Raw genomic sequence first — 24,931 nt, forward strand, 5'->3', positions numbered from 1 at the left:
TCATTAACAGGCTGTTTACTGTAACAGAATAATATACTGTTTTTGAAAACTCAAATCTAATTTTGCTCCTGTAAATTACCATGCTGTCCGAAATTCAGGTTTTCAAATGAAGTATTTGTTTATTCAGAGTGATGGCAGTGATAGATTATGCCAGTTGGTCAGATGACTAATTTTAAAGTTGTTGAATGTTTTGAGTGAAAATATCAATCATGTTGATGTATTACAGACAATTTATGCACAAAATACAAGTCCAATATGATTAGGCTTAGTACGACAGAATGAAATCGATAAGAGTTGAGACAACTTTTCCTGGAAGCTAAATTGCTTTATTAGGATGGAAAAGTATTCAACAAATCAACAACGTTATCTCAATTCTTTGTTTTCCTTGTGACTTGTGTACGGAGGCGTTCTCCAATCTCAGTTATTGATAACTAAAATTTATTTTGGTTGAAACCTTATTATGAAAGTTATGCTGTAAAGTCAATCATGTCTCCGAGTAATTTTTGACTACGATGGCCAATGAAACCTTAAAGTTCCCCTTCGTAGTCGCTGATCCAAGCCGGCACTGACTCCTTGGACTGCATAACTTCTAGATGCAATTGGATACACTTACTCCCGTTCCAATTAGCATCACTTGCTATTGATCCCATAAGCGCCAATTGATGACCACCATAGTCCTCGGGTCGTATGACTTTAATATCTGACTGTAGCTTGGCCAGCTAGGTCCTAAAGAACGTTGATATCACTGTGAACTCAAATTGATTTCCCTGTATCCAATCGACTTCTATTTGTCCGTTTTTTGCAGTAGTGCTGTTTACATGTATAGCACGTTTCCCGAGAGTAATGCATTTACATGATCCTCTTCTTCAGAGGAAGTATTATGTTGTTTACCTTACTTGGGCTGGGTTTAACTTCTGCTGAAATTTGCAAAGAGCAAAATATTGCCAAAGGAGGTATATTTTTAGTTCAAAGACGGTTTGATGCTGCGGGGTTGACCTCCAGGTCTGCAGCAAAAGCTATCGTTGCCCTCATTACTATTGCAGTTGTTTCTTTCAGTCGGTTTTCTAGGCGTCTTTTGAGAAGAGCTCAATTTTTCTGTTATTAATTTTTAAAAAGACCTGGTGCTTGATCTTGGAACTTCAGGTTTTCTGTCATTTTTAGAAAATGACATATTTGCTTCAGTTTTCCTGGAAACTAGTATGTAGTCTTAATTCGACCTCAGCGCCTCAATTGTGAAATACATGTGCAATTTTGCCACTTTTCCTGGGATTCGTTCGTGCTTTAATCGTTACAAAGTTACAGAATTGTGCTGCTTTTCGGAGGTGGTTTAAAATTGTCATCTGATGCTCCTATGTCTTGGAAATTCAAGAGAATCTTAGTCCTTTCTGCTTTTATGACAATCTTTTTTTTAAAACAAAAACTTGACTTGTTGTTAAAAAGTCTTTGAAAGGAGAGTCTTTTAGCTTAATAGGGTTCATTAGTTTCATTTCTTCATGAAATAATTCTTGGCGGCCCACGCTCATAAGCTCATAATGCGGAGTAGATTGGCAGGTCACCGATGATAGAGTATGTCTTGATTTTGTCTTCTTTCTTGTCTGCAGGACAATTCTCCACTAATTGCATGATGCTGTCAGTACCAGAAGCAAGAATATGCAGATCTAAAGTGTTGGTCGGTCTCTGATCTAGACAACACCGCCGTGGTTAAAAGTTAATTGATTTAACTTTTTAATAATGTTGAACATACATTCCATCAAGTTGAATTCACAAGACTAAAAATGAAATAAAATTTTCCTACCAAGCCCGTTTCACGATTTTTGCACATAACACATTTTTTTTCTCAGACTGAGAACTTGTAATTGAAATTTACTGAGAGGGTTGACGAGTTGTTTTTTGACCATTAATTTTGGTGGTTGTATCAAAAATGTCATACAAATTCAAGGTTTACTTACACCGATTTCCTTCTGATATGATGATAGTTGGAGGAAAGATTCAGTTTAAAAGTTTAAACAAGACGCAATTTCCGCTTTTACATCATCAACATCAGGCAAGAAAGCTTGATTTTTAAAGCTTGTCTTTGAGAAATTAAAAATTCTCGATATATCACAAAAAATTTATTACCTAAGTGTTAAGTGTTACCTACTAAAATTTTGCTACCACCCTGCTCTTGCAAGGATATTGCAAAAAAATGTTACAAAAGATACTAAAAAAATTACTTCCTATCAATGAACTTTGTGCTTATTTGTTTTGGTTGTAAAAATATTTTTTGTTCTCAAGATTAGTTTTCTTGTCTTGTTACACACTAAAGAAAGTTAAAGTAATTTTCGAACACTGAGCACTACCCGTGATATTTATAACTATAGTTATAAATATCACAGGTAATGCAGCGTGTTCAAAAAGAATAAATGGCTCTTTATATCGTCATTATAAATCTTATAAAGCATAATAAATGGTTTACAAGAATTGATGACTAACGATTTAATTAAAACAAGGCCATTACTGAAGATGAACTTTTCAGATCTATTTAACCGCGCCAGTAGTTTTTCATCAACTACACACAGGTTTAAACTTGGCGTTAAAATTACATTAACTTTATACATACTACATAACACTGTCCATTTACAAAAACAAGACACTTACATAAAATTTGTTTAACCTATAACAGCATTCTTTTGTACACCTAATTCTTCCAAAATGTCTTCAGGAAGTGGAAAAATTGCGCATAAAACCTTAGTCATTCCTTTCATTATTACGTTAATTGTTATCCTCATCGCCAGTTTACATGACAGAATAAGGCGCTCAGATGGTTCGAATCGTTCAATAACAACACGGGAAATTTTGATTTTACTCGATCTCAAAAGGTTCCAAAGGTTATATGATTTTGACAACAAATTTTTAATAGTATCAAAACTATCTGGCACCTAACTTCCATTGAGTATCAGTACTGATTTATAACATTACGACTCAGAAATTTTTCAGAACAACATCTAAAGTAACTCTTAATTTCTTGAATCAGATTGAAATTCAGAACCAGTGTTCTCTGAATTCCTCTGAATCAGAGGAAGATCCGAATTATTTTCTGAATTGTCTCAAGAGAAATCAACGCAAACTATAAAATGAATCAACCTCCAAATCGGTATTGAATTTAAATTAGAGTTAGGTACGGGATTCTAAAAAATCCAGGATAGCGTTGCAATAAACTCTCTACAATTACTTTGCTATAAATTCGATTTGAAATGAGGCGAATTTATTAATTATTTTTAACTCTTCAGCTCACTTTACAGAAATCAGAAAAATAATGCTGTGCAATAGTATATCATTGCAGCTACAAGTTGTTTTTGTTTCAATACACAAGCAACAAAAGTGCGAGTTCACATCTGAGTCCCAGTAAAAACAAAAAAAAGTAAACAACCATAACTTGCAAGATTTCATGAAAAAAAAAGAATTGGAAAAATGGGCACTTGGAAAATGCTGCAAAATGTGTTATCGTCGATCTTTATCACCTGTTGCCAGCATCGCGTTCTGCTCCCGTACCGCTTTTTGCTAAGCGAAAGAAACGATTGACGGCAAACGATTATTTTAGACAGTTGGTCAGTTCAGATAAAATACTTAATACTTGTTGAAACAACTAGACGGTTTTTTCGATGTCGGACTTTAACTCTTAGAATGAAAAACATTTGAACATTTAGAATTTTAAAAGTTCATGAGACCTAGATTTTTTTTTTGCGTTTTTCAAAAACCAAAATTTATGAATCATATCCTAAAATCAAAGCAAATCGGAAGCTTGCAATGAGAGAATAAGTTGCTCTAAACCCGAAGAAAAAAATTTAAACTATGAAAAAAAATTTGAAAAGACTAAAACAATTACTAATTAAAGTAAACGGGTAGCGCAGAGTTCTTTCACTGTGTTTAATAATTTTAGGTCGATTTTTGCGACAATTTTCGCCTTACAAATACTTTCTGCTGCGTTTTCCTTTCATTTGAATAAAGATTTGTTTTGCAAAAATTAAAAAAAAATGAGGTTGGCTATAAAACTCTATATAAAAAAAAACAATATATCAGATTACCTAATTAAAAATTTATTGCATGAAAATTGGTGAATCAGAAACTGGTGATGATCGAAGCTAGTTGAAATAGTTTTGTATTTTCAAAAGCATAGTACAAGCATTGCTTATCAGGATTTTACCTTTAGTTCCATTTCAAATACTTTTTTGTTTACTCTTTTTTTTTCAGTTTCGTGATGGGACAAAACTATGGTCAATAGGTTTCCTGCTCAGCAAAAGATTTAATGTTTATTGTTGTGGGATCAAATGTTAGAAACTTTTTTCGTTCTGCTGGCTCAGCGGAGTTACCTTCTAGTCCGTTTCATTAATGCTTCCGAATACTTCCATTATGTTATTTCTGATGCCAAGTACTCTGGTTATGGCATTTATTGTTCTGCTCATAAATAAATTCTCACTGCCTTTCTGACTTTTTAATGCATAGTATGAATAATATACGGAGGTTGTGATGCGAAGCATGAATAGTATGCGGAGGTTGCAATGCGAAGCATGAACCATTTCCCGCGCTTTATATTGTTTGCATATAACCGCTTGCATATAACCGTTCGCATATAACCGCTTGTATTATCTGCGGTAATTATCTGTCTCAAGTGGACTCAAAGCGAAACTGCTAGATGTGCTAGCATTAATTGATTAAACTTTGGTTTAAAACAAAAATCATGATATGCACAAAGCATGCAAATGTATTTATAATAACAATAATTCAATTCTAATTCATATAGTCAGTGAGAAGAGTTGAAAAGTCTTTTAGAAAGTTTCTGCTTCTGCTTCTGATTCTGCTTCTGCTGCTACAGATGATCTCGTTTGAGAAAGATGATCTCGTTTGGGAATGATGATCTCGTTTGAAAATGATGATCTCGTTTTAGAATGATGATCTCGTTTGAGATTGATGATCTCGATTGAGAATGATGATCTCGTTTGCTAATGATGATCTCGTTTGAGAATGATGATCGTGTTTGAGAAGGACGATCTCGTTTGAGAATGATGATCTTGTTTGAGAATATTGATGATCTCGTTTGAGAATGATGATCTCGTTTGAGAATAATGATCTCGCTTGGGAATGATGATCTCGTTTGAGAATGATGATCTCATTTGAGAATGATGATCTCGATTGAGAATGATGATCTCGTTTGCTAATGATGATCACGTTTGAGAATGTTGATCTCGTTTGAGAATGATGATCTCGTTTGGGAATGATGATCTTGTTGAGAATGATGATCTCGTTTGAGAATGATGATCTCATTTGAGAATGATTTTCTCGTTTGAGAATGATGATCTCGTTTGAGAATGATGATCTCGTTTGGGAATGATGATCTCGTTTGAGAATGATGATCTCGTTTGAGAATGATGATCTGGCTTGGGAATGATGATCATGTTTGCTAATGATGATCTCGATTGAGAATGATGATCTCGTTTGAGAATGATGATCTCGTTTGAGAATGATGATCTCGATTGAGAATGATGATCTCTTTTGCTAATGATGATCGCGTTTGAGAATGTTGATCTCGTTTGAGAATGATGATCTTGTTTGGGAATGATGATCTCGTTTGAGAATGATGATCTCGTTTGAGAATGATGATCTCATTTGAGAATGATTATCTCGTTTGAGAATGATAATCTCGTTTGCTAATGATGATCTCGTTTGAGAATGATGATCTCGTTTGAGAATGATGATCTCGTTTCAGAATGATGATCTCGTTTGAGAATGATGATCTCGTTTGAGAATGATGATCTCGTTTGAGAATGATGATCTTGTTTGAGAATGATGATCTCGTTTGCTAATGATGATCTCGTTTGAGAATTATGATCTCGTTTGAGAATGATGATCTCGTTTGCTAATGATGATCTCGTTTGAGAATGATGACCTCGTTTGAGAATGATGGTCTCGTTTAAGAATGATGATCTCGTTTGAGAAAAGATGATCTCGTTTGAGAATGATGATCTCGTTTGAGAATAATAATGATCTCGTTTGAGAATGATGATCTCGTTTGCTAATGATGATCTCGTTTGAGAATGATGATCTCGTTTTGAGAATGATGATCTCGTTTGCTAATGATGATCTCGTTTGAGAATGATGATCTCGTTTAAGAATGATGATCTCGTTTGAGAATACATGATCTCGTTTGCTAATGATGATCTCGTTTGAGAATGATGATCTCGTTTAAGAATGATGATCTCGTTTGAGAATAGATGATCTCCTTTGAGAATGATGATCTCGTTTGAGAATGATGATCTCGTTTGAGAATGATGACCTCGTTTGAGAATGATGGTCTCGTTTAAGAATGATGATCTCGTTTGAAAAAAAATGATCTCGTTTGAGAATGATGATCTCCTTTGAGAATAGATGATCTCGTTTGGAAATGATGATCTCGTTTGAGAATGATGATCTCGTTTGAAAATGATGATCTCGCATGGGAATGATGATCTTGTTTGCTAATGATGATCTCGATTGAGAATGATGATCTCGTTTGCTAATGATGATCTCGTTTGAGAATTGTGATCTCGTTTGAGAATGATGATCTCGTTTGCTAATGATGATCTCGTTTGAGAATGATGACCTCGTTTGAGAATGATGGTCTCGTTTAAGAATGATGATCTCGTTTGAGAAAAGATGATCTCGTTTGAGAATGATGATCTCGTTTGAGAATAATGATGATCTCGTTTGAGAATGATGATCCCGTTTGCTAATGATGATCTCGTTTGAGAATGATGATCTCGTTTTGAGAATGATGATCTCGTTTGCTAATGATGATCTCGTTTGAGAATGATGATCTCGTTTAAGAATGATGATCTCGTTTGAGAATAGATGATCTCGTTTGCTAATGATGATCTCGTTTGAGAATGATGATCTCGTTTAAGAATGATGATCTCGTTTGAGAATAGATGATCTCCTTTGAGAATGATGATCTCGTTTGAGAATGATGATCTCGTTTGAGAATGATGACCTCGTTTGAGAATGATGGTCTCGTTTAAGAATGATGATCTCGTTTGAAAAAAAATGATCTCGTTTGAGAATGATGATCTCTTTTGAGAATAGATGATCTCGTTTGGAAATGATGATCTCGTTTGAGAATGATGATCTCGTTTGAAAATGATGATCTCGCATGGGAATGATGATCTTGTTTGCTAATGATGATCTCGATTGAGAATGATGATCTCGTTTGAGAATGATGATCTCGTTTGAGAATGATGATCTCGATTGAGAATGATGATCTCGTTTGCTAATGATGATCGCGTTTGAGAATGTTGATCTCGTTTGAGAATGATGATCTTGTTTGGGAATGATGATCTCGTTTCAGAATGATGATCTCGTTTGAGAATGATGATCTCATTTGAGAATGATTATGTCGTTTGAGAATGATGATCTCGTTTGCTAATGATGATCTTGTTTGAGAATGATGATCTCGTTTGAGAATGATGATCTCGTTTCAGAATGTTGATTTCGTTTGAGAATGATGATCTCGTTTGAGAATGATGATCTCGTTTGAGAATGATGATCTTGTTTGAGAATGATGATCTCGTTTGCTAATGATGATCTCGTTTGAGAATGATGATCTCGTTTGAGAATGATGATCTCGTTTGCTAATGATGATCTCGTTTGAAAATGATGATCTCGTTTGAGAATGATGGTCTCGTTTAAGAATGATGATCTTGTTTGAAAAAAGATGATCTCGTTTGAGAATGATGATCTCGTTTGAGAATAATGATGATCTCGTTTGAGAATGATGATCTCGTTTGCTAATGATGATCTCGTTTGAGAATGATGATCTCGTTTTGAGAATGATGATCTCGTTTGCTAATGATGATCCCGTTTCAGATTGATGATCTCGTTTAAGAATGATGATCTCGTTTGAGAATAGATGATCTCGTTTGAGAATGATGATCTCGTTTGAGAACAATGATGATCTAGTTTGAGAATGATGATCTCGTTTGCTAATGATGATCTCGTTTGAGAATGATGATCTCGTTTTGAGAATGATGATCTCGTTTGAGAATGATGATCTCGATTGAGAATGATGATCTCGTTTGCTAATGATGATCGCGTTTGAGAATGTTGATCTCGTTTGAGAATGATGATCTCGTTTGGGAATGATGATCTCGTTTGAGAATGATGATCTCGTTTGAGAATGATGATCTCGTTTGAGAATGATGATCTCGTTTGAGAATGATGATCTCATTTGAGAATGAATATCTCGTTTGAGAATGATGATCTGGTTTTCTAATGATGATCTCGATTGAGAATGATGAGCTCGTTTGCTAATGATGATCTCGTTTAAGAATGATGATCTCGTTTCAGAATGATGATCTCGTTTGAGAATGATGATCTCATTTGAGAATGATTATGTCGTTTGAGAATGATGATCTCGTTTGCTAATGATGATCTTGTTTGAGAATGATGATCTCGTTTGAGAATGATGATCTCGTTTCAGAATGTTGATTTCGTTTGAGAATGATGATCTCGTTTGAGAATGATGATCTCGTTTGAGAATGATGATCTTGTTTGAGAATGATGATCTCGTTTGCTAATGATGATCTCGTTTGAGAATGATGATCTCGTTTGAGAATGATGATCTCGTTTGCTAATGATGATCTCGTTTGAAAATGATGATCTCGTTTGAGAATGATGGTCTCGTTTAAGAATGATGATCTTGTTTGAAAAAAGATGATCTCGTTTGAGAATGATGATCTCGTTTGAGAATAATGATGATCTCGTTTGAGAATGATGATCTCGTTTGCTAATGATGATCTCGTTTGAGAATGATGATCTCGTTTTGAGAATGATGATCTCGTTTGCTAATGATGATCCCGTTTCAGATTGATGATCTCGTTTAAGAATGATGATCTCGTTTGAGAATAGATGATCTCGTTTGAGAATGATGATCTCGTTTGAGAACAATGATGATCTAGTTTGAGAATGATGATCTCGTTTGCTAATGATGATCTCGTTTGAGAATGATGATCTCGTTTTGAGAATGATGATCTCGTTTGAGAATGATGATCTCGATTGAGAATGATGATCTCGTTTGCTAATGATGATCGCGTTTGAGAATGTTGATCTCGTTTGAGAATGATGATCTCGTTTGGGAATGATGATCTCGTTTGAGAATGATGATCTCGTTTGAGAATGATGATCTCGTTTGAGAATGATGATCTCGTTTGAGAATGATGATCTCATTTGAGAATGAATATCTCGTTTGAGAATGATGATCTGGTTTTCTAATGATGATCTCGATTGAGAATGATGAGCTCGTTTGCTAATGATGATCTCGTTTAAGAATGATGATCTCGTTTGAGAATGATGATCTCGTTTGCTAATGATGATCTCGTTTGAGAATGATGATCTCGTTTTGAGAATGATGATTTCGTTTGCTAATGATGATCTCGTTTGAGAATGATGATCTCGTTTGAGAATGATTATCTCGTTTGAGAATGATGATCTCATTTGAGAATGATTATCTCGTTTGAGAATGATGATCTCGTTTTCTAATGATGATCTCGATTGAGAATGATGATCTCGTTTGCTAATTATGATCTCGTTTAAGAATGATGATCTCGTTTGAGAATGATGATCTCGTTTGCTAATGATGATCTCGTTTGAGAATGATGATCTCGTTTTGAGAATAATGATTTCGTTTGCTAATGATGATCTCGTTTGAGAATGATGTTCTCGTTAAAGAATGATCATCTCGTTTGAGAATAGATGATCTCGTTTGAGAATGATGATCTCGTTTGAGAATAATGAAGATATCGTTTGAGAATGATGACCTCGTTCGCTAATGATGATCTCGTTTGAGAATGATGATCTCGATTGAGAATGAAGATCTCGTTTGCTAATGATGATCTCGTTTGAGAAAGATGATCTCGTTTGAGAATGTTGATCTCGTTTGAGAATGATGATCTAGTTTGGGAATGAGATCTCGTTTGAGAATGATGATCTCGTTTGCTAATGATGATCTCGTTTGAGAATGATGATCTCGTTTGAGAATGTTGATCTCGTTTGAGAACGATGATCTCGTTTGGGAATGAGATCTTGTTTGAGAATGATGATCTCGTTTGAAAAAGATGATCTCGTTTGAGAATAATGATGATCTCGTTTGAGAATGATGATCTCGTTTGCTAATGATGATCTCGTTTGAGAATGATGATCTCGTTTAGAGAATGATGATCTCGTTTGCTAATGATGATCTCGTTTGAGAATGATGATCTCATTTAAGAATGATGACCTCGTTTGATAATAGATGATCTCGTTTGCGAATGATGATCTCGTTTGAGAATAATGATGATCTCGTTTGAGAAAGATGATCTCGTTTGCTAATGATGATCTCGTTTGAGAATGATATTCTCGTTAAAGAATGATCATCTCGTTTGAGAATAGATGATCTCGTTTGAGAATGATGATCTCGTTTGAGAATAATGAAGATCTCGTTTGAGAATGATGATCACGTTTGCTGATGATGATCTCGTTTGAGAATGATGATCTCGATTGAGAATGAAGATCTCGTTTGCTAATGATGATCTCGTTTGAGAATGATGATCTCGTTTGAGAATGTTGATCTCGTTTGAGAATGATGATCTCGTTTGGGAATGAGATCTCGTTTGAGAATGATGATCTCGTTTGCTAATGATGATCTCGTTTGAGAATGATGATCTCGTTTGAGAATGTTGATCTCGTTTGAGAACGATGATCTCGTTTGGGAATGAGATCTCGTTTGAGAATGATGATCTCGTTTGAAAAAGATGAGCTCGTTTGAGAATAATGATGATCTCGTTTGAGAATGATGATCTCGTTTGCTAATGATGATCTCGTTTGAGAATGATGATCTCGTTTCGAGAATGATGATCTCGTTTGCTAATGATGATCTCGTTTGAGAATGATGATCTCGTTTAAGAATGATGACCTCGTTTGAGAATAGATGATCTCGTTTGCGATTGATGATCTCGTTTGAGAATAATGATGATCTCGTTTGAGAAAGATGATCTCGTTTGCTAATGATGATCTCGTTTGAGAATGATGATCTCGTTTGAGAATGATGATCTCGTTTGAGAATGATGATCTCGATTGAGAATGATGATCTCGTTTGCTAATGATGATCGCGTTTGAGAATGATGATCTCGTTTGAGAATGTTGATCTCTATTGAGAATGAAGATCTCGTTTGCTAATGATGATCTCGTTTGAGAATGATGATCTCGTTTGAGAATGTTGATCTCGTTTGAGAATGATGATCTCGTTTGGGAATGAGATCTCGTTTGAGAATGATGATCTCGTTTGCTAATGATGATCTCGTTTGAGAATGATGATCTCGTTTGAGAATGTTGATCTCGTTTGAGAACGATGATCTCGTTTGGGAATGAGATCTCGTTTGAGAATGATGATCTCGTTTGAAAAAGATGATCTCGTTTGAGAATAATGATGATCTCGTTTGAGAATGATGATCTCGTTTGCTAATGATGATCTCGTTTGAGAATGATGATCTCGTTTCGAGAATGATGATCTCGTTTGTTAATGATGATCTCGTTTGAGAATGATGATCTCGTTTAAGAATGATGACCTCGTTTGAGAATAGATGATCTCGTTTGCGAATGATGATCTCGTTTGAGAATAATGATGATCTCGTTTGAGAAAGATGATCTCGTTTGCTAATGATGATCTCGTTTGAGAATGATGATCTCGTTTGAGAATGATGATCTCGTTTGAGAATGATGATCTCGATTGAGAATGATGATCTCGTTTGCTAATGATGATCGCGTTTGAGAATGTTGATCTCGTTTGAGAATGATGATCTCGTTTGGGAATGATAATCTCGTTTGAGAATGATGATCTCGTTTGAGAATGATGATCTCGTTTGAGAATGATGATCTCGTTTGAGAATGATGATCTCATTTGAGAATGATTATCTCGTTTGAGAATGATGATCTCTTTTGCTAATGATGATCTCGTTTGAGAATGATGATCTCGTTTGAGAATGACGATCTCGTTTCAGAATGATGATCTCGTTTGAGAATGATGATCTCGTTTGAGATTGATGATCTCGTTTGAGAATGATGATCTCGTCTGCTAATGATGATCTCGTTTGAGAATGATGATCTCGTTTGAGAATGATGATCTCGTTTCAGAAGGATGATCTCGTTTGAGAATGATGATCTCGTTTGAGAATGATGATCTCGTTTAAGAATGATGATCTCGTTTGAAAATAGATGACCTCGTTTGAGAATGATGATATCGTTTGAGAATAATGATGATCTCGTTTGAGAATGATGATCTCGTTTGCTAATGATGATCTCGTTTGAGAATGATGATCTCGTTTAAGAATGATAATCTCGATTCAGAATAAATGATCTCGTTTGAGAATGATGATCTCGTTTGAAAATAATGATGATCTCGTTTGAGAAAGATGATCTCGTTTGCTAATGATGATCTCGTTTGAGAATGATGATCTCGTTTGAGAATGATGATCTCGTTTGAGAATGATGATCTCGATTGAGAATGATGATCTTGTTTGCTAATGATGATCGCGTTTGAGAATGTTGATCTCGTTTGAGAATGATGATCTCGTTTGGGAATGATTATCTCGTTTGAGAATGATGATCTCGTTTGAGAATGATGATCTCGTTTGAGAATGATGATCTCGTTTGAGAATGATGATCTCATTTGAGAATGATTATCTCGTTTGAGAATGATGATCTCGTTTGCTAATGATGATCTCGTTTGAGAATGATGATTTCGTTTGAGAATGACGATCTCGTTTCAGAATGATGATCTCGTTTGAGAATGATGATCTCGTTTGAGATTGATGATCTCGTTTGAGAATGATGATCTCGTTTGCTGATGATGATCTCGTTTGAGAATGATGATCTCGTTTGAGAATGATGATCTCGTTTCAGAATGATGATCTTGTTTGAGAATGATGATCTCGTTTGAGAATGATGATCTCGTTTAAGAATGATGATCTCGTTTGAAAATAGATGATCTCGTTTGAGAATGATGATATCGTTTGAGAATAATGATGATCTCGTTTGAGAATGATGATCTCGTTTGCTAATGATGATCTCGTTTGAGAATTATGATCTCGTTTTGAGAATGATGATCTCGTTTGCTAATGATGATCTCGTTTGAGAATGATGATCTCGTTTAAGAATGATAATCTCGATTCAGAATTAATGATCTCGTTTGAGAATGATGATCTCGTTTGAAAATAATGATGATCTCGTTTGAGAATGATGATCTCGTTTGCTAATGATGATCTCGTTTGAGAATGATGATCTCGTTTGAGAATGATGATCTCGTTTGAGAATGATGATCTCGATTGAGAATGATGATCTTGTTTGCTAATGATGATCGCATTTGAGAATGTCGATCTTGTTTGAGAATGATGATCTCGTTTGGGAATGATGATCTCGTTTGAGAATGATGATCTCGTTTGAGAATGATGATCTCGTTTGAGAATGATGATCTCGTTTGAGAACGATGATCTCATTTGAGAATGATGATCTCGTTTGCTAATGATGATCTCGTTTGAGAATGATGATCTCGTTTGAGAATGATGATCTCGTTTCAGAATGATGATCTCGTTTGAGAATGATGATCTCGTTTGAGAATGATGATCTCGTTTGAGAATGATGATCTCGTTTGAGAATGATGATCTCGTTTGCTAATGATGATCTCGTTTGAGAATGATGATCTCGTTTGAGAATGATGATCTCGCTTGCTAATGATGATCTCGTTTGAGAATGATGATCTCGTTTGAGAATGATGATCTCGTTTGCTAATGATGATCTCGTTTGAGAATGATGATCTCGTTTAAGAATGATGATTTCGTTTGAGAATAGATGATCTCGTTTGAGAATGATAATCTCGTTTGAGAATAATGATGATCTCGTTTGAGAATGATGATCTCGTTTAAGAATGATGATCTCGTTTGAGAATAGATGATCTCGTTTGAGAATGATGATCTCGTTTGAGAATAATGATGATCTCGTTTGAGAATGATGATCTCGTTTGAGAATGATGATCTCATTTGAGAATAGATAATCTCGTTTGAGAATGATGATCTATTTTGAGAATAATGATGATCTCGTTTGAGAATGATGATCTCGTTTGAGAATGATGATCTCGTATGCTTAAATTGAGAATGCCAATGGTGATATCAAGTGAGACACAATTGCAGTTGGAATATATTCCCGAGACAGTTGGTCGAATTATGGACCGGAACCCCTCCCCACCTTCAGCTATAGATGACCCCCAACTCCGTAAATGGTTCGATATTCAGATCAGTTTGAATCTGTTTCTGAGACACTTGGTCGAAATATGGGCCGGCAACCCCTCCCCACTTTTAGCCATAGATGAATAATGGTGAAAAATGGTGTTATAATAGTTCACAATTAGCATCGCAACCTCCGTTCATCGTTCACCTTTCGCATCGCAACCTCTTTTTATCGTTCACACTTCGCATCACAACCTCCGTTTGTCGCTCACACTTCGCATACTGAACTTCATTTGTAATTATGCTTAGCTGCTCAACTGCAGTCTGCAGTTGCACTACACAGAAGGAAACGATAAGATATGCTATGTTTTTCATGATTCAGTTCCATTTCTGTTGAGCCAATTTCATTAGGAACACCATGCTGTTCTACGTTATTCGTTTCCTCAAGACAACTGGAAATTTGTTTGCCAATACCAAATAGTCAAAAAAATGTTTTCTTTGAGTGATTTGCACTATATTTTTCAAGATTCGACAGTTCATATGAGATCAGAAAGATGAATTGCAGACTACCTCTCATCACCGATCATTATTGAATTGAAACGCGCCTCACGATAAGAATAAAAAAGGTAGAAAGATGACAAAATTATAGCTGCAGGCAAAGGTAACTATAGAAGAATCTCCATCGAGAATTTTTTTTGATCTTGAAAACAAATCAAATAAACATTTATTTGAACGTCCAAACTTTGTTTTAGAAAACTAGAAAAGATAGTTCCCTAGTCCAGTACACACAACAAAAAAGACCCAATAGTTGTTTGATATGTTTTGTTTCAATTGTATGTAATCGTCTGTTTGTTTGGTCTCTTTGATTCGGCATGTTCATGTTTTGTTTTAGAAGTAAGATAATCGTTGGTATGTTCACTGGAATGTATGATTTCAAATGTAAGAATTTTTTAGAGCATTTGGCTTCAAGACGTAATAACTCGTAGTTATGTTCGTTTGAATTTTTGATATTTTCATTGTTCTCAGATCTTATGATAACATGCTAATCACAGGAGTGCCAAACTTACCTCTTCGAGACAATGTCATCGAAAAAGGAAAAGTGATTGATTTGTTTCCTCAACTCATTTAAAGAACTAATTGAACAATTATGAAAGTTTCGTTTTTTTTTGAAAAAGTTGAAAAATTAAGAGACTTGTTTAACTTTAATGTTGAATCAATTCATTAAACCGCACTCATTGAGTATTGATATGATCATGAGAAATTGAGTACACAAGTCATTTTCTCATGATTTCCTCTGGTTTGAAACCGATCATAGTGATGTTTTTTTACGTTTAAAACCAACAATTTTTAATCCAAAAAATTATACTACCGAATATTAGAAACCGAACGTACCAATGGCTATCTTACGTCTAAAACAGAACATACCAACCAAACCTGAGTGTTAAAGACAACGTTCAGGTAACACGGAAGAAAAAACTCAAGTGCTTTTGTAGTTGTTGTCAAAAAATATTACCAATAATATTCTTACGTTCAAAAACAACGATTTCAAAACAAATGCAAGGTTGCAAAAATCTTAAATCCACGACCCAGCTTAAATCCGCGACCTGATATGCCTTAGAGTGTTTTTCAATAAAGAAACTTTCTAACAAAGGAAAACCCCATATGAGTGTGGTATTTTTCAACAATGTTACTGAGCGTGAACTTTAACGACTTGTTGTTATTGAAACACGTATGCAATTCAGTATTTTATCGGCTTTTACCAAATGTCACCTCAGTCCACAACATTTGGCGTGAAATGGTCTTCAGTGCTGAAGAACAACTCAATTTCTCAATTGCAGTTTTAGCATTTGAAAACGGTGCTTATCATTCTTCGGGTCCAAGGCCAACTTCAGACTTCAAGAAACAATGTCACCTTTCATTTCACTGCTTCGTGTACTACCACATGGATAAAAACTTCCCAAGAGCTTCTATAAACAAATTTTCAGCAATAATTGCATGGCGTAAGTTTTCCGTTTAATTTTTCAAAACTTTCGAGGGACTTGAGCTAAAAAGAATGATTTTTCAATACATCCTGCAAGATTTAAATCCGTTTTTGTTCTCGCTCGGAGGAACGAGGACGCTGAAAACGAAAATGTTAGTAAAGCTGTATCTGATAATGTGTTGGAAAGTTTTCTCAAGTCCGGTTCAGAAACCGACTTTGAGATTTTTCCTGTGTGTTCTGGTTTTTTTACCCTCCTTTTTTGCTGATCGATCTTCTTGTGATTTTTAATTAATATGGTTTTCAGCTATTTAATTTCAAAAGAATAATCTCAGAAAAAATTTTCCAAAGTTTTAAAACTTGCAAGAATCTTGCAAGGTTCTTGCAAGATTTTTGAATCAGGACATAAGAAGGGATACTTGAATGTCACGTTATTTAACTGGTTTAATAAGCTTTAATTTCTCCTAATTTGATGTCTAAAACATTACTGCTCTGATTTATTATTTTTGCCTGTGTTAATATCTTCCAAGAGTCTTGCAAGAACCTTGCAAGATATGAATGCATCTTGCAAACTTCCTGCAACAATTGAATCTGCTAGAGCATTAAAAGAGAACATGAGCTGAAAAAATACAACTTTTTCAGCGCAGCAGCGGTTCAAAAGCACTTTGAATAAAAAAGAAAAAAAACTCAGTAGCAAGCAAAAATCCGGCTTCAAGGCTTCAGGGAAATCGTTTCCATCGCAGCAGGAAAAATAATTGCCGGCAAATTAAATTCAGATCAAGTATGACCACGAATGACACCCCAGAGCTTGTTTTCTGTATCAGGTCTCCGCTATCCCACCTCAACCAGACTGAATTTCCAAAAAAACCCTAAACTTAATGACGTTTTTTCTAGTAAAAAAATTTGAATTCAAACTCTCCACCATGAACAGCCACCTGGCGGTATTTCGATATACTAAATGGAGACTACGTCAATTAACCCTAAAGCTTGTGTTATAAATTGAAATGGCTAAATTGTAAACGATAGTTTAATCGATAATTAGTTTAGTCCCTTTAACTTAGCTTAATTGAATTTAGACTTAGTTTAATGGTCATAAAATAAATACTTGTGGGCTTAGGTGGTGGAAGTACGAATCACGTGATCCAGACAGAAAACAGCCTGGACTCGACAGTCCAGACACTAACTGAAGTTGGAATTGACTTTGCGCGATAATATGCGAAGTTGTGCAAAACTGTGCGAAAAAGCGCGAACACGTTCCTTTATGAATCAGAAATTGTATCAGAATGACTCGACAAAACAGACATTGCTAAATTGAACGACGGTGAGTTAATTGATCAGACAGCGGAAATGCTCACCAAGCATTAGTCAACTTTTTTCTATCCGGGTAAAATTGTGAAACCTAAAAATTTCTAAAAATGCGGAGAAAAATTGTAAGAGTTGCGATTTTTAGCGTCAAATGCGGTGAAAAAAACAGAACTAAAAACTGAATATCTTCAAAAAAATCACAACTAAAATTACCAATTATCACCACAGAAAATTTTGAGAGAAAAATATAAAAATACTGGTGAATGCGTTGAAAATGGTGAGAAAAATTTACCGCTATTAATCGAAAGTCTGACAAAAGTTCACCGCTAACTTCACCAAATAGCTTTACCGCAGGAGTTTTTGCATGAAAAGGTAAGAGGAGCAGTGAATGCGTTGAAGGCGGTGAAAAAATTCACCGCATAAAAGCGCAAAACGTACAAAGTTCTCCCTCTAGTTTAGTACACTTTCCTATCGACTCAACATTTTGAGGAAACTATGTAAGATTTGAGGTGATGTCGTTAATTTTCTTAACTTTTAGCATTCATTGAGTCTTTTGAGCAATCAGGGGACAGAGTGGAAGACTTTTAATTTTTTTTAGAAAGTTTGGTGAAAGAAATTATATAATTCACAAAAACGTATTTCAATAGAGCTTCTGCTATTTCAAATGAGATGATAACTCAACTAAATTGTTGTTTTACGTCTTTGCTACCCCACAGAAGAAATGTTTCAATTTTTTGGCATGCATTATTGGTTCAACAAACTCAACAAAAACTAGTATGGTTTTGCGTTGAAGTCTAAAACCGTCATAATTATTTTTAGTGATTTTCTATTTTTGCCTTTATGTTTTTCTATTTTTCTACAATGCCCAAACCAGTGTTTGAGATGCAACCGTCTGCACTTTTCACCTTGGCGCAAACGTCACCACTGTGATATTCTAAGCTTGCCCCTACATACTAACAGGTGAACCCACTGCCTTGACCCTCTACTTCTTCCTATTCTTCTGGAGAACCTTCATTCTTCATTGGGAGCCACTCTAACTCCCCAGAGCTAGCAGATGTACCTGTAACGGCACGCTCATCACATGAGCTTTTGCTTGGGGGACACCAAACTATGACCCAGATACAGTCGCGAAACAATCATAGCTGTCAACGTCAGAAACGATAGTGCAAAATTGGGCTTTTCATATGAGAAAATTGATTAATCAAATGAAGCCTTTTTTGAACCCAACAATTTGGAGTTTTTTAGGGTAAAATAATTTAAAATATGTTAAAAAAAGTTAAGGTCATCTCAAATAGCTTCTAAGCATATCTGAAGGACCATTGTGAGTTTAGGTAATTATGAAAATTGATAAGAGACAAATGTTTCTGGTAAACAGTTTTACACCTGAAGGTTCGTCACAGGATATCAAAACTCAATTGACGTACATCAAATAATTACCAGGAAACAATGAGGGAAATCAGGAAAACAATAAACTCTCTCTGATAACTAACCTGAAAAACTTTGTAATGGTTGAAATTCAGTCACTTTTTGCAAAGATTCTTCAATTCAATTAAGCTTCAGCAAACAAATTAAAAACCAGGCCGAGTTCAGGGATGTCTGATAGTGCAATTTGTTTCTTTTTACCTAAGTAAATCAAAAAATTTCTGGGTAATCTTCAACAAGTAGTTACTGCCAATTATTCAGAAAGTATGCTAAAGTTTGAGTGAAATATGATCAAACTCTAAATAATTGTTTATTTTTTTCTTTTTCTTGTTCGCAGTTTTAAAACAGAAAGTGTATCATAGCAAAACAAAACTTAATAAACGGACATAAGATAATTTTTAAGAACATTAAAAATTTTATGAAATAACGAAAAATATAAGCTTTATTATGGTTCAAAATTAGACAAAATTTTCAAGGAGTCCTCAATTGAATTTAGCTTCTAAAAATATGTCAGTGGCTAGGATGTGTTCATTGTTGTCTGGTATTTCTTTTTTTTTGCATTATTCCCGCATTTCCGGATTTAGTGAATTGAGAGAATTTTTAATCTTTCAGAGCTTTATGCCACTCAAGATTTTGAAATTGTCCTAAAGTTTAATTAAGAATAATGCAAACTCTAAAATGTTGTGGGAAATTTCTTGTTTAGAAATGCAAAAAAATAGGCTCCTCATAGGATCACAAATTGAAACTAACGCTACTTACGACAAAGTTTTCCATTTAATTTTCCAACACTTTCGAGGGACTTGAGCTAAAAAAAATGATTTTCAATACATCTTGGACAATTTAAATCCGTTTTTGTTGTCGCTCGGAGCAATGTGGACGCTGAAAACGACAATGTTAGTAAAGCTGTATCTGATAATGTGTTGGAAAGTTTTCTCAAGTCCGGTTCAGAAACCGACTTTGAGATTTTTCCTGTGCGTTCCGGTTTTTCAGCCCTCCTTTTTTACTGATCGATTTTCTTGTGATTTTTAATTAATATGGTTTTCAGCTATTTAATTTCAAAAGAAAAATGTCAGAAAATTTTTCTCAGAGTTTTAAAACTTGCAAGATTCTTGCAAGGTTCTTGCAAGTTTTTTGAATCAGGACGTAAAAATGGTTCCATGAATGCCACGTTATCTAAATTTTTTTAAAAGCTTTAATTTGCCTAATTTGGTGTCTAAAACATTACTGTTCTGATTTATTATTTTTGCCTGTGTTAATATCTTCCAAGATTCTTGCAAGAACCGTGCAAGATATGAATACATCCTGCAAATTTCCTGCAACAATTGAATCTTCTAGAGCATTAAAAGAGAACATGAGCTGAAAAAAGTACAACTTTCTCAGCGCAGTGGCGGTTCAAAGGCCCTCTGATTAAAAAAGAAAAAAAACTCAGTAGCAAGCAAAAATCCGGCTTCAAGGCTTCAGGGAGCTCGTTTCCATTGCAGCAGGCAAAATAATTGCCGGCAAAATAACTTCAGATCAAGTATGACCACGATGACACCCCAGAGCTTGTTTTCTGTATCAAGTCTCCGCTATCCCACCTCAACCAGACTGAAATTCCAAAAAAACCCTAAACTTATTGACGTTTTTTTCTGGTAAAAATGTTTGAATTCAAACTCTCCACCATGAACAGCCACCTGGCGGTATTTTGATATACTAAATGGAGAATACGGCAATTGACCTTAAAGCTGGTGATATAAATTGAAATGGCTAAATTGTAAATGATAGTTTAATCGATAATTAGTTTAGTCCCTGTAACTTAGCTTAATTGAATTTATACTTAGTTTAATGGTCCTAAAATAAATACTTGTGGGCTTAGGTGGTGGAAGTACGAACCACGTGATCCAGACACAAAACAACCTTGACTCGACAGTCCAGACACTAACTGAAGTTTGAATTGACTTTGCGCGATAATATGCAAAATTGTGCAAAACTGTGCGAAAAAGCGCGAACACGTTCCTTTATGAATCAGAAATTGTATCAGAGCGACTCGACAAAACAGACATTGCTAAACTGTACGACGGTGACTTAATAGATCAGACAACGGAAATGCTTACCAAGCACTAGTCAACTTTTTTCTAACCAGGTAAAGGTGTGAAACCTAAAAATTTCTAAAAAAAAAAGTAATAATTGCTGTGAATGCGGAGACAAATTGTAAGAGTTGCGATTTTTAGCGTCGAATGCGGTGAAAAAATCAGAACTAACAACTGAAAATCTTTAAAAAAATCACATCTAAAATTACCAATTATCACCGCAGAAAATTTTGAAAGAAAAATATAAAAATACCGTTGAATGCGTTGAAAATCATGAGAAAAATTTACCGCTAAGAATCGAAAGTCTGACAAAAGTTCACCGCTAACTTCACCAAATAGCTTTACCGCAGAAGTTTTTGCAATAAAAGGTAAGAGGAGCAGTGAATGCGTTGAAGGCGGTGAAAAAATTCACCGCTTAAAAGCGCAAACCGTACAAAGTTCTACCTCTAGTTTAGTACACTTTCCTATCGACTCAACATTTTGAGGAAACTAAGATTTGAGGTGATGTCGTTGATTTTCTTAACTTTTAGCGATCATCACTTTTAGCGTTCATTTTAGCGTTCATTGAGTCTTTTTAACAATCAGGTGGCAGAGTGGAAGACTTTTAATTTTTTAAGAAAATTTGGTAAAAGAAATTATATAATTCACAAAAACGTATTTCAATAGAGCTTCTGCTATTTCAAATGAGATGATAACTCAACTAAATAGTTGTTTTACGTCTTTGCTACCCCACAGAAGAAATATTTCAATTTTTTGGCATGCATTAATTGGTTCAACAAACTCAACAAAAACTAGTATGGTTTTGCGTTGAAGTCTAAAACCGTCATAATTATTTTTAGTGATTTTCTATTTTTGCCTTTATGTTTTTCTATTTTTCTACAATGCCCAAACCAGTGTTTGAGATGCAACCGTCTGCACTTTTCACCTTGGCGCAAACGTCACCACTGTGATATTCTAAGCTTGCCCCTACATACTAACAGGTGAACCCACTGCCTTGACCCTCTACTTCTTCCTATTCTTCTGGAGAACCTTCATTCTTCATTGGGAGCCACTCTAATTCCCCAGAGCTAGCAGATGTACCTGTAACAGCACGCTCATCACATGAGCTTTTGCTTGAGGGACACCAAACTATGACCCAGATTCAGTCCTGGACTTACTAGGTTGTCGCGAAACAATCATAGCTGTCAACGTCAGAAACGATAGTGCAAAATTGGGCTTTTCATATGAGAATATTGATTAATCAAATGAAGTCTTTATTGAACCAGCAATTTGGATTTTTTAAGGCTAAAATATTTTAAAATATGTTAAAAAAATTGAGGTCATCTCAAATAGCTTCTAAGAAAATCTGAAGAACCATTGTGAGTTTAGGTAATTATGAAAATTGATAAGAGACAAATGTTTCAGGTAAACAGTTTTACACCTGAAGGTTTGTCACAGGATATCAAAACTCAACTGACGTACATCAAATAAATACCAGGAAACAATGAGGGAAATCAGGAAATCAATAAGCTCTCTCTGATAACTAACTGGAAAAACTTTGTAATGGTTGAAAATCAGTCAATTTTTGCAAAAATTTTTCCTTTCAATTAAGCTTCTGCAAAAAAATTAAAAACCAGGCCGAGTTCAGGGATGTCTGATAGTGCAATTTGTTTCTTTTTTCCTTAGTAAATCAAAAAATTTCTGGGTAATCTTCAACAAGTAGTTACTGCCAATTATTCAGAAAGTATGCTAAAGTTTGAGTGAAATATGATCAAACTCTAAATAATTGTTTATTTTTTTCTTTTTCTTGTTCGCAGTTTTAAACCAGAAAGTGTATCATAGCAAAACAAAACTTAATAAACTGACATAAGATAATTTTTAAGAACATTAAAAATTTTATGAAATAACGAAAAATATAAGCTTTATTATGGTTCAAAATTAGACAAAATTTTCAAAGAGTCCTCAAGTGAATTTAGCTTCTAAATATATTTCAGTGGCTAGGATGTGTTCATTGTTGTCTGGTTTTTCTTTTTGTTGCATTATTCCCACATTTCCGAATTTAGTGAATTGAGAGAATTTTTAATCTTTCAGAGCTTTATGCCACCCCAAGAGTTTGTAATTGTCCTAAAATTTAATTAAGAACAATGCAAACTCTAAAATGTTTTATGAACTTTCTTGTTTAGAAATGCAAAAATATAGGCTCCTCATAGGATCACAAATTGAAACTAACGCTACTTACGACAAAGTTTTCCATTTAATTTCAAGACTTTCGAGGGACTTAAGCTAAAAGAATGATTTCCAATGCATCTTGCACGATTTAAATCCGTTTGTTCTCGCTCGGAGGAACGAGGACGCTGAAAACGACAATGTTAGTAAAGCTTTATCTGATAATGTGTTGGAAAGTTTTCTCAAGTCCGGTTCAGAAACCGACTTTGAGATTTTTCCTCTGCGTTCCGGTTTTTCAACCCTCCTTTTTTACTGATCGATTTTCTTGTGATTTTTAATTAATATGGTTTTCAGCTATTTAGTTTCAAAAGAAAAATGTCAGAAAAATTTTTTCAGAGTTTTAAAACTTGCAAGATTCTTGCAAGGTTCTTGCAAGTTTTTTGAATAAGGACATAAAAATGGTTCCATGAATGTCACGTTATGTAAATTTTTTTATTAAGCGTTAATTTGCCTAATATGGTGTCAAAACATTACTCTTCTGAATTATTATTTTTGCCTGTGTTAATATCTTCCAAGATTCTTGCAAGAACCTTGCAAGATATGAATCCATCTTGCAAACTTCCTGCAACAATTGAATCTGCTAGAGCATTAAAAGAGAACATGAGCTGACAGATCCTGTATGACCACGAATTACAGGTTTTTGCACGAATGACAGGATTGAAGGTTTTTTATAGTATAAGAGAAATTGAACAATAGGCGTGAAGAAATTTAAAAGATTCGCACAAATAACTAAATGAGAGAGCGTTGTAATGGTTAAAAATCAGTCTACTTTCGCAAAGAATCCGCAGTAGAATTAAGTGTTTTAAAAAAATTTCAATGAATTGACCGTGTTCAAGTTTGTTCAATTTAAATGTTTCAATTTTGCTGTATTTGATGACCAAGAATCATGCTTAATCTTTCAGAGTGTATTACCACCAAAACATTTTGAAAATATTCTAAAGTTTTAAACTAGAATTGAGCAAATATTAGAAAGTTTTTAAATAATCTTTGATGACTCGGCCGTGTTCAGGAGTGTCTGGTACCTGTTTGTTGGTTCAAAGTAAATGACGAAAAATTTTAGTAATTAATATTTGGCAGTTGATGACTTCCGAAACCTTTTGAAGATTTCCTAAATTTTTAAACTGAGCAAACTTTAAATAATTGTTAACAGTTTTCTTGTGTACAGTTCCAATCCTTTGCGTTCCTCATAGCATGAAAAAATTCAGCCAATGGACAAAACAAGGAAATTAATTGCGTTAATATTTATATCAAATAACTATCTGCAAGAGCTTTGTAATTGTCAAACCCATTAGTCCATTAGTTCATCTCCAAAAACAAAAACGTTCATTCAATAAATTCTCTACGATTACTTCAGTGACTAGGCCGGGTGCAAAAAATCTTGATAGTTCATTTTGTTGCAAATTTGTACAACTCTCAGTTCATAAAAAAATCAAATCTTAAAAGTTTAGTTACTAACAAAATTTTTTGAGAGTTTTTGTAAAAACATAAGCAAAAACTAAGCAACTTTTAATTACTTTTAAAAATTGTCCTTGTTTACAGTACCAAACCTGAAAGCTCTTCATAGCATAACAAAGACCAAAAGAATGACATTTCGACAACAACATTGAGTTTTAACAAATCCTTTCGCTTTATCAATTATAAGAGCTTTGTATTGGATGAGAGCCATCCATCATTTGCAGAAAGTTGTCAAT

The 24,931-nt window shown here is 34.7% G+C and overlaps 1 protein-coding gene across 3 annotated transcripts in view; it reads left to right on the forward strand.

Annotated features, from left to right (window-relative positions):
- Positions 1–2,542: 2,542 nt before the first annotated feature.
- The window catches only part of LOC142349681 (uncharacterized), a 42,057-nt gene continuing 19,668 nt past the window's right edge, over positions 2,543–24,931 (forward strand). Inside the window, exons 1-3 of one of the 3 annotated variants that reach the window (XR_012760844.1) lie at positions 2,543–2,803; positions 16,004–16,261; positions 17,357–17,560. Coding sequence is in view for 2 of the 3 variants with exons in the window: in XM_075401407.1 (XP_075257522.1) it covers positions 2,692–2,803; positions 16,004–16,261; positions 17,357–17,451 (465 nt within the window). In the remaining variant the exon portion in view is untranslated. Of the gene's footprint in view, positions 2,804–16,003; positions 16,262–17,356; positions 17,574–20,821; positions 21,044–24,931 lie in introns of those variants that run through there. The other 2 variants (XM_075401408.1, XM_075401407.1) reach the window with 2 other exon arrangements.

The sequence above is a fragment of the Convolutriloba macropyga genome, chromosome 11 (assembly GCF_964194025.1).
Source record: "Convolutriloba macropyga chromosome 11, txConMacr16.3, whole genome shotgun sequence".
Classification (NCBI taxonomy): Eukaryota; Metazoa; Xenacoelomorpha; order Acoela; family Convolutidae; genus Convolutriloba; species Convolutriloba macropyga.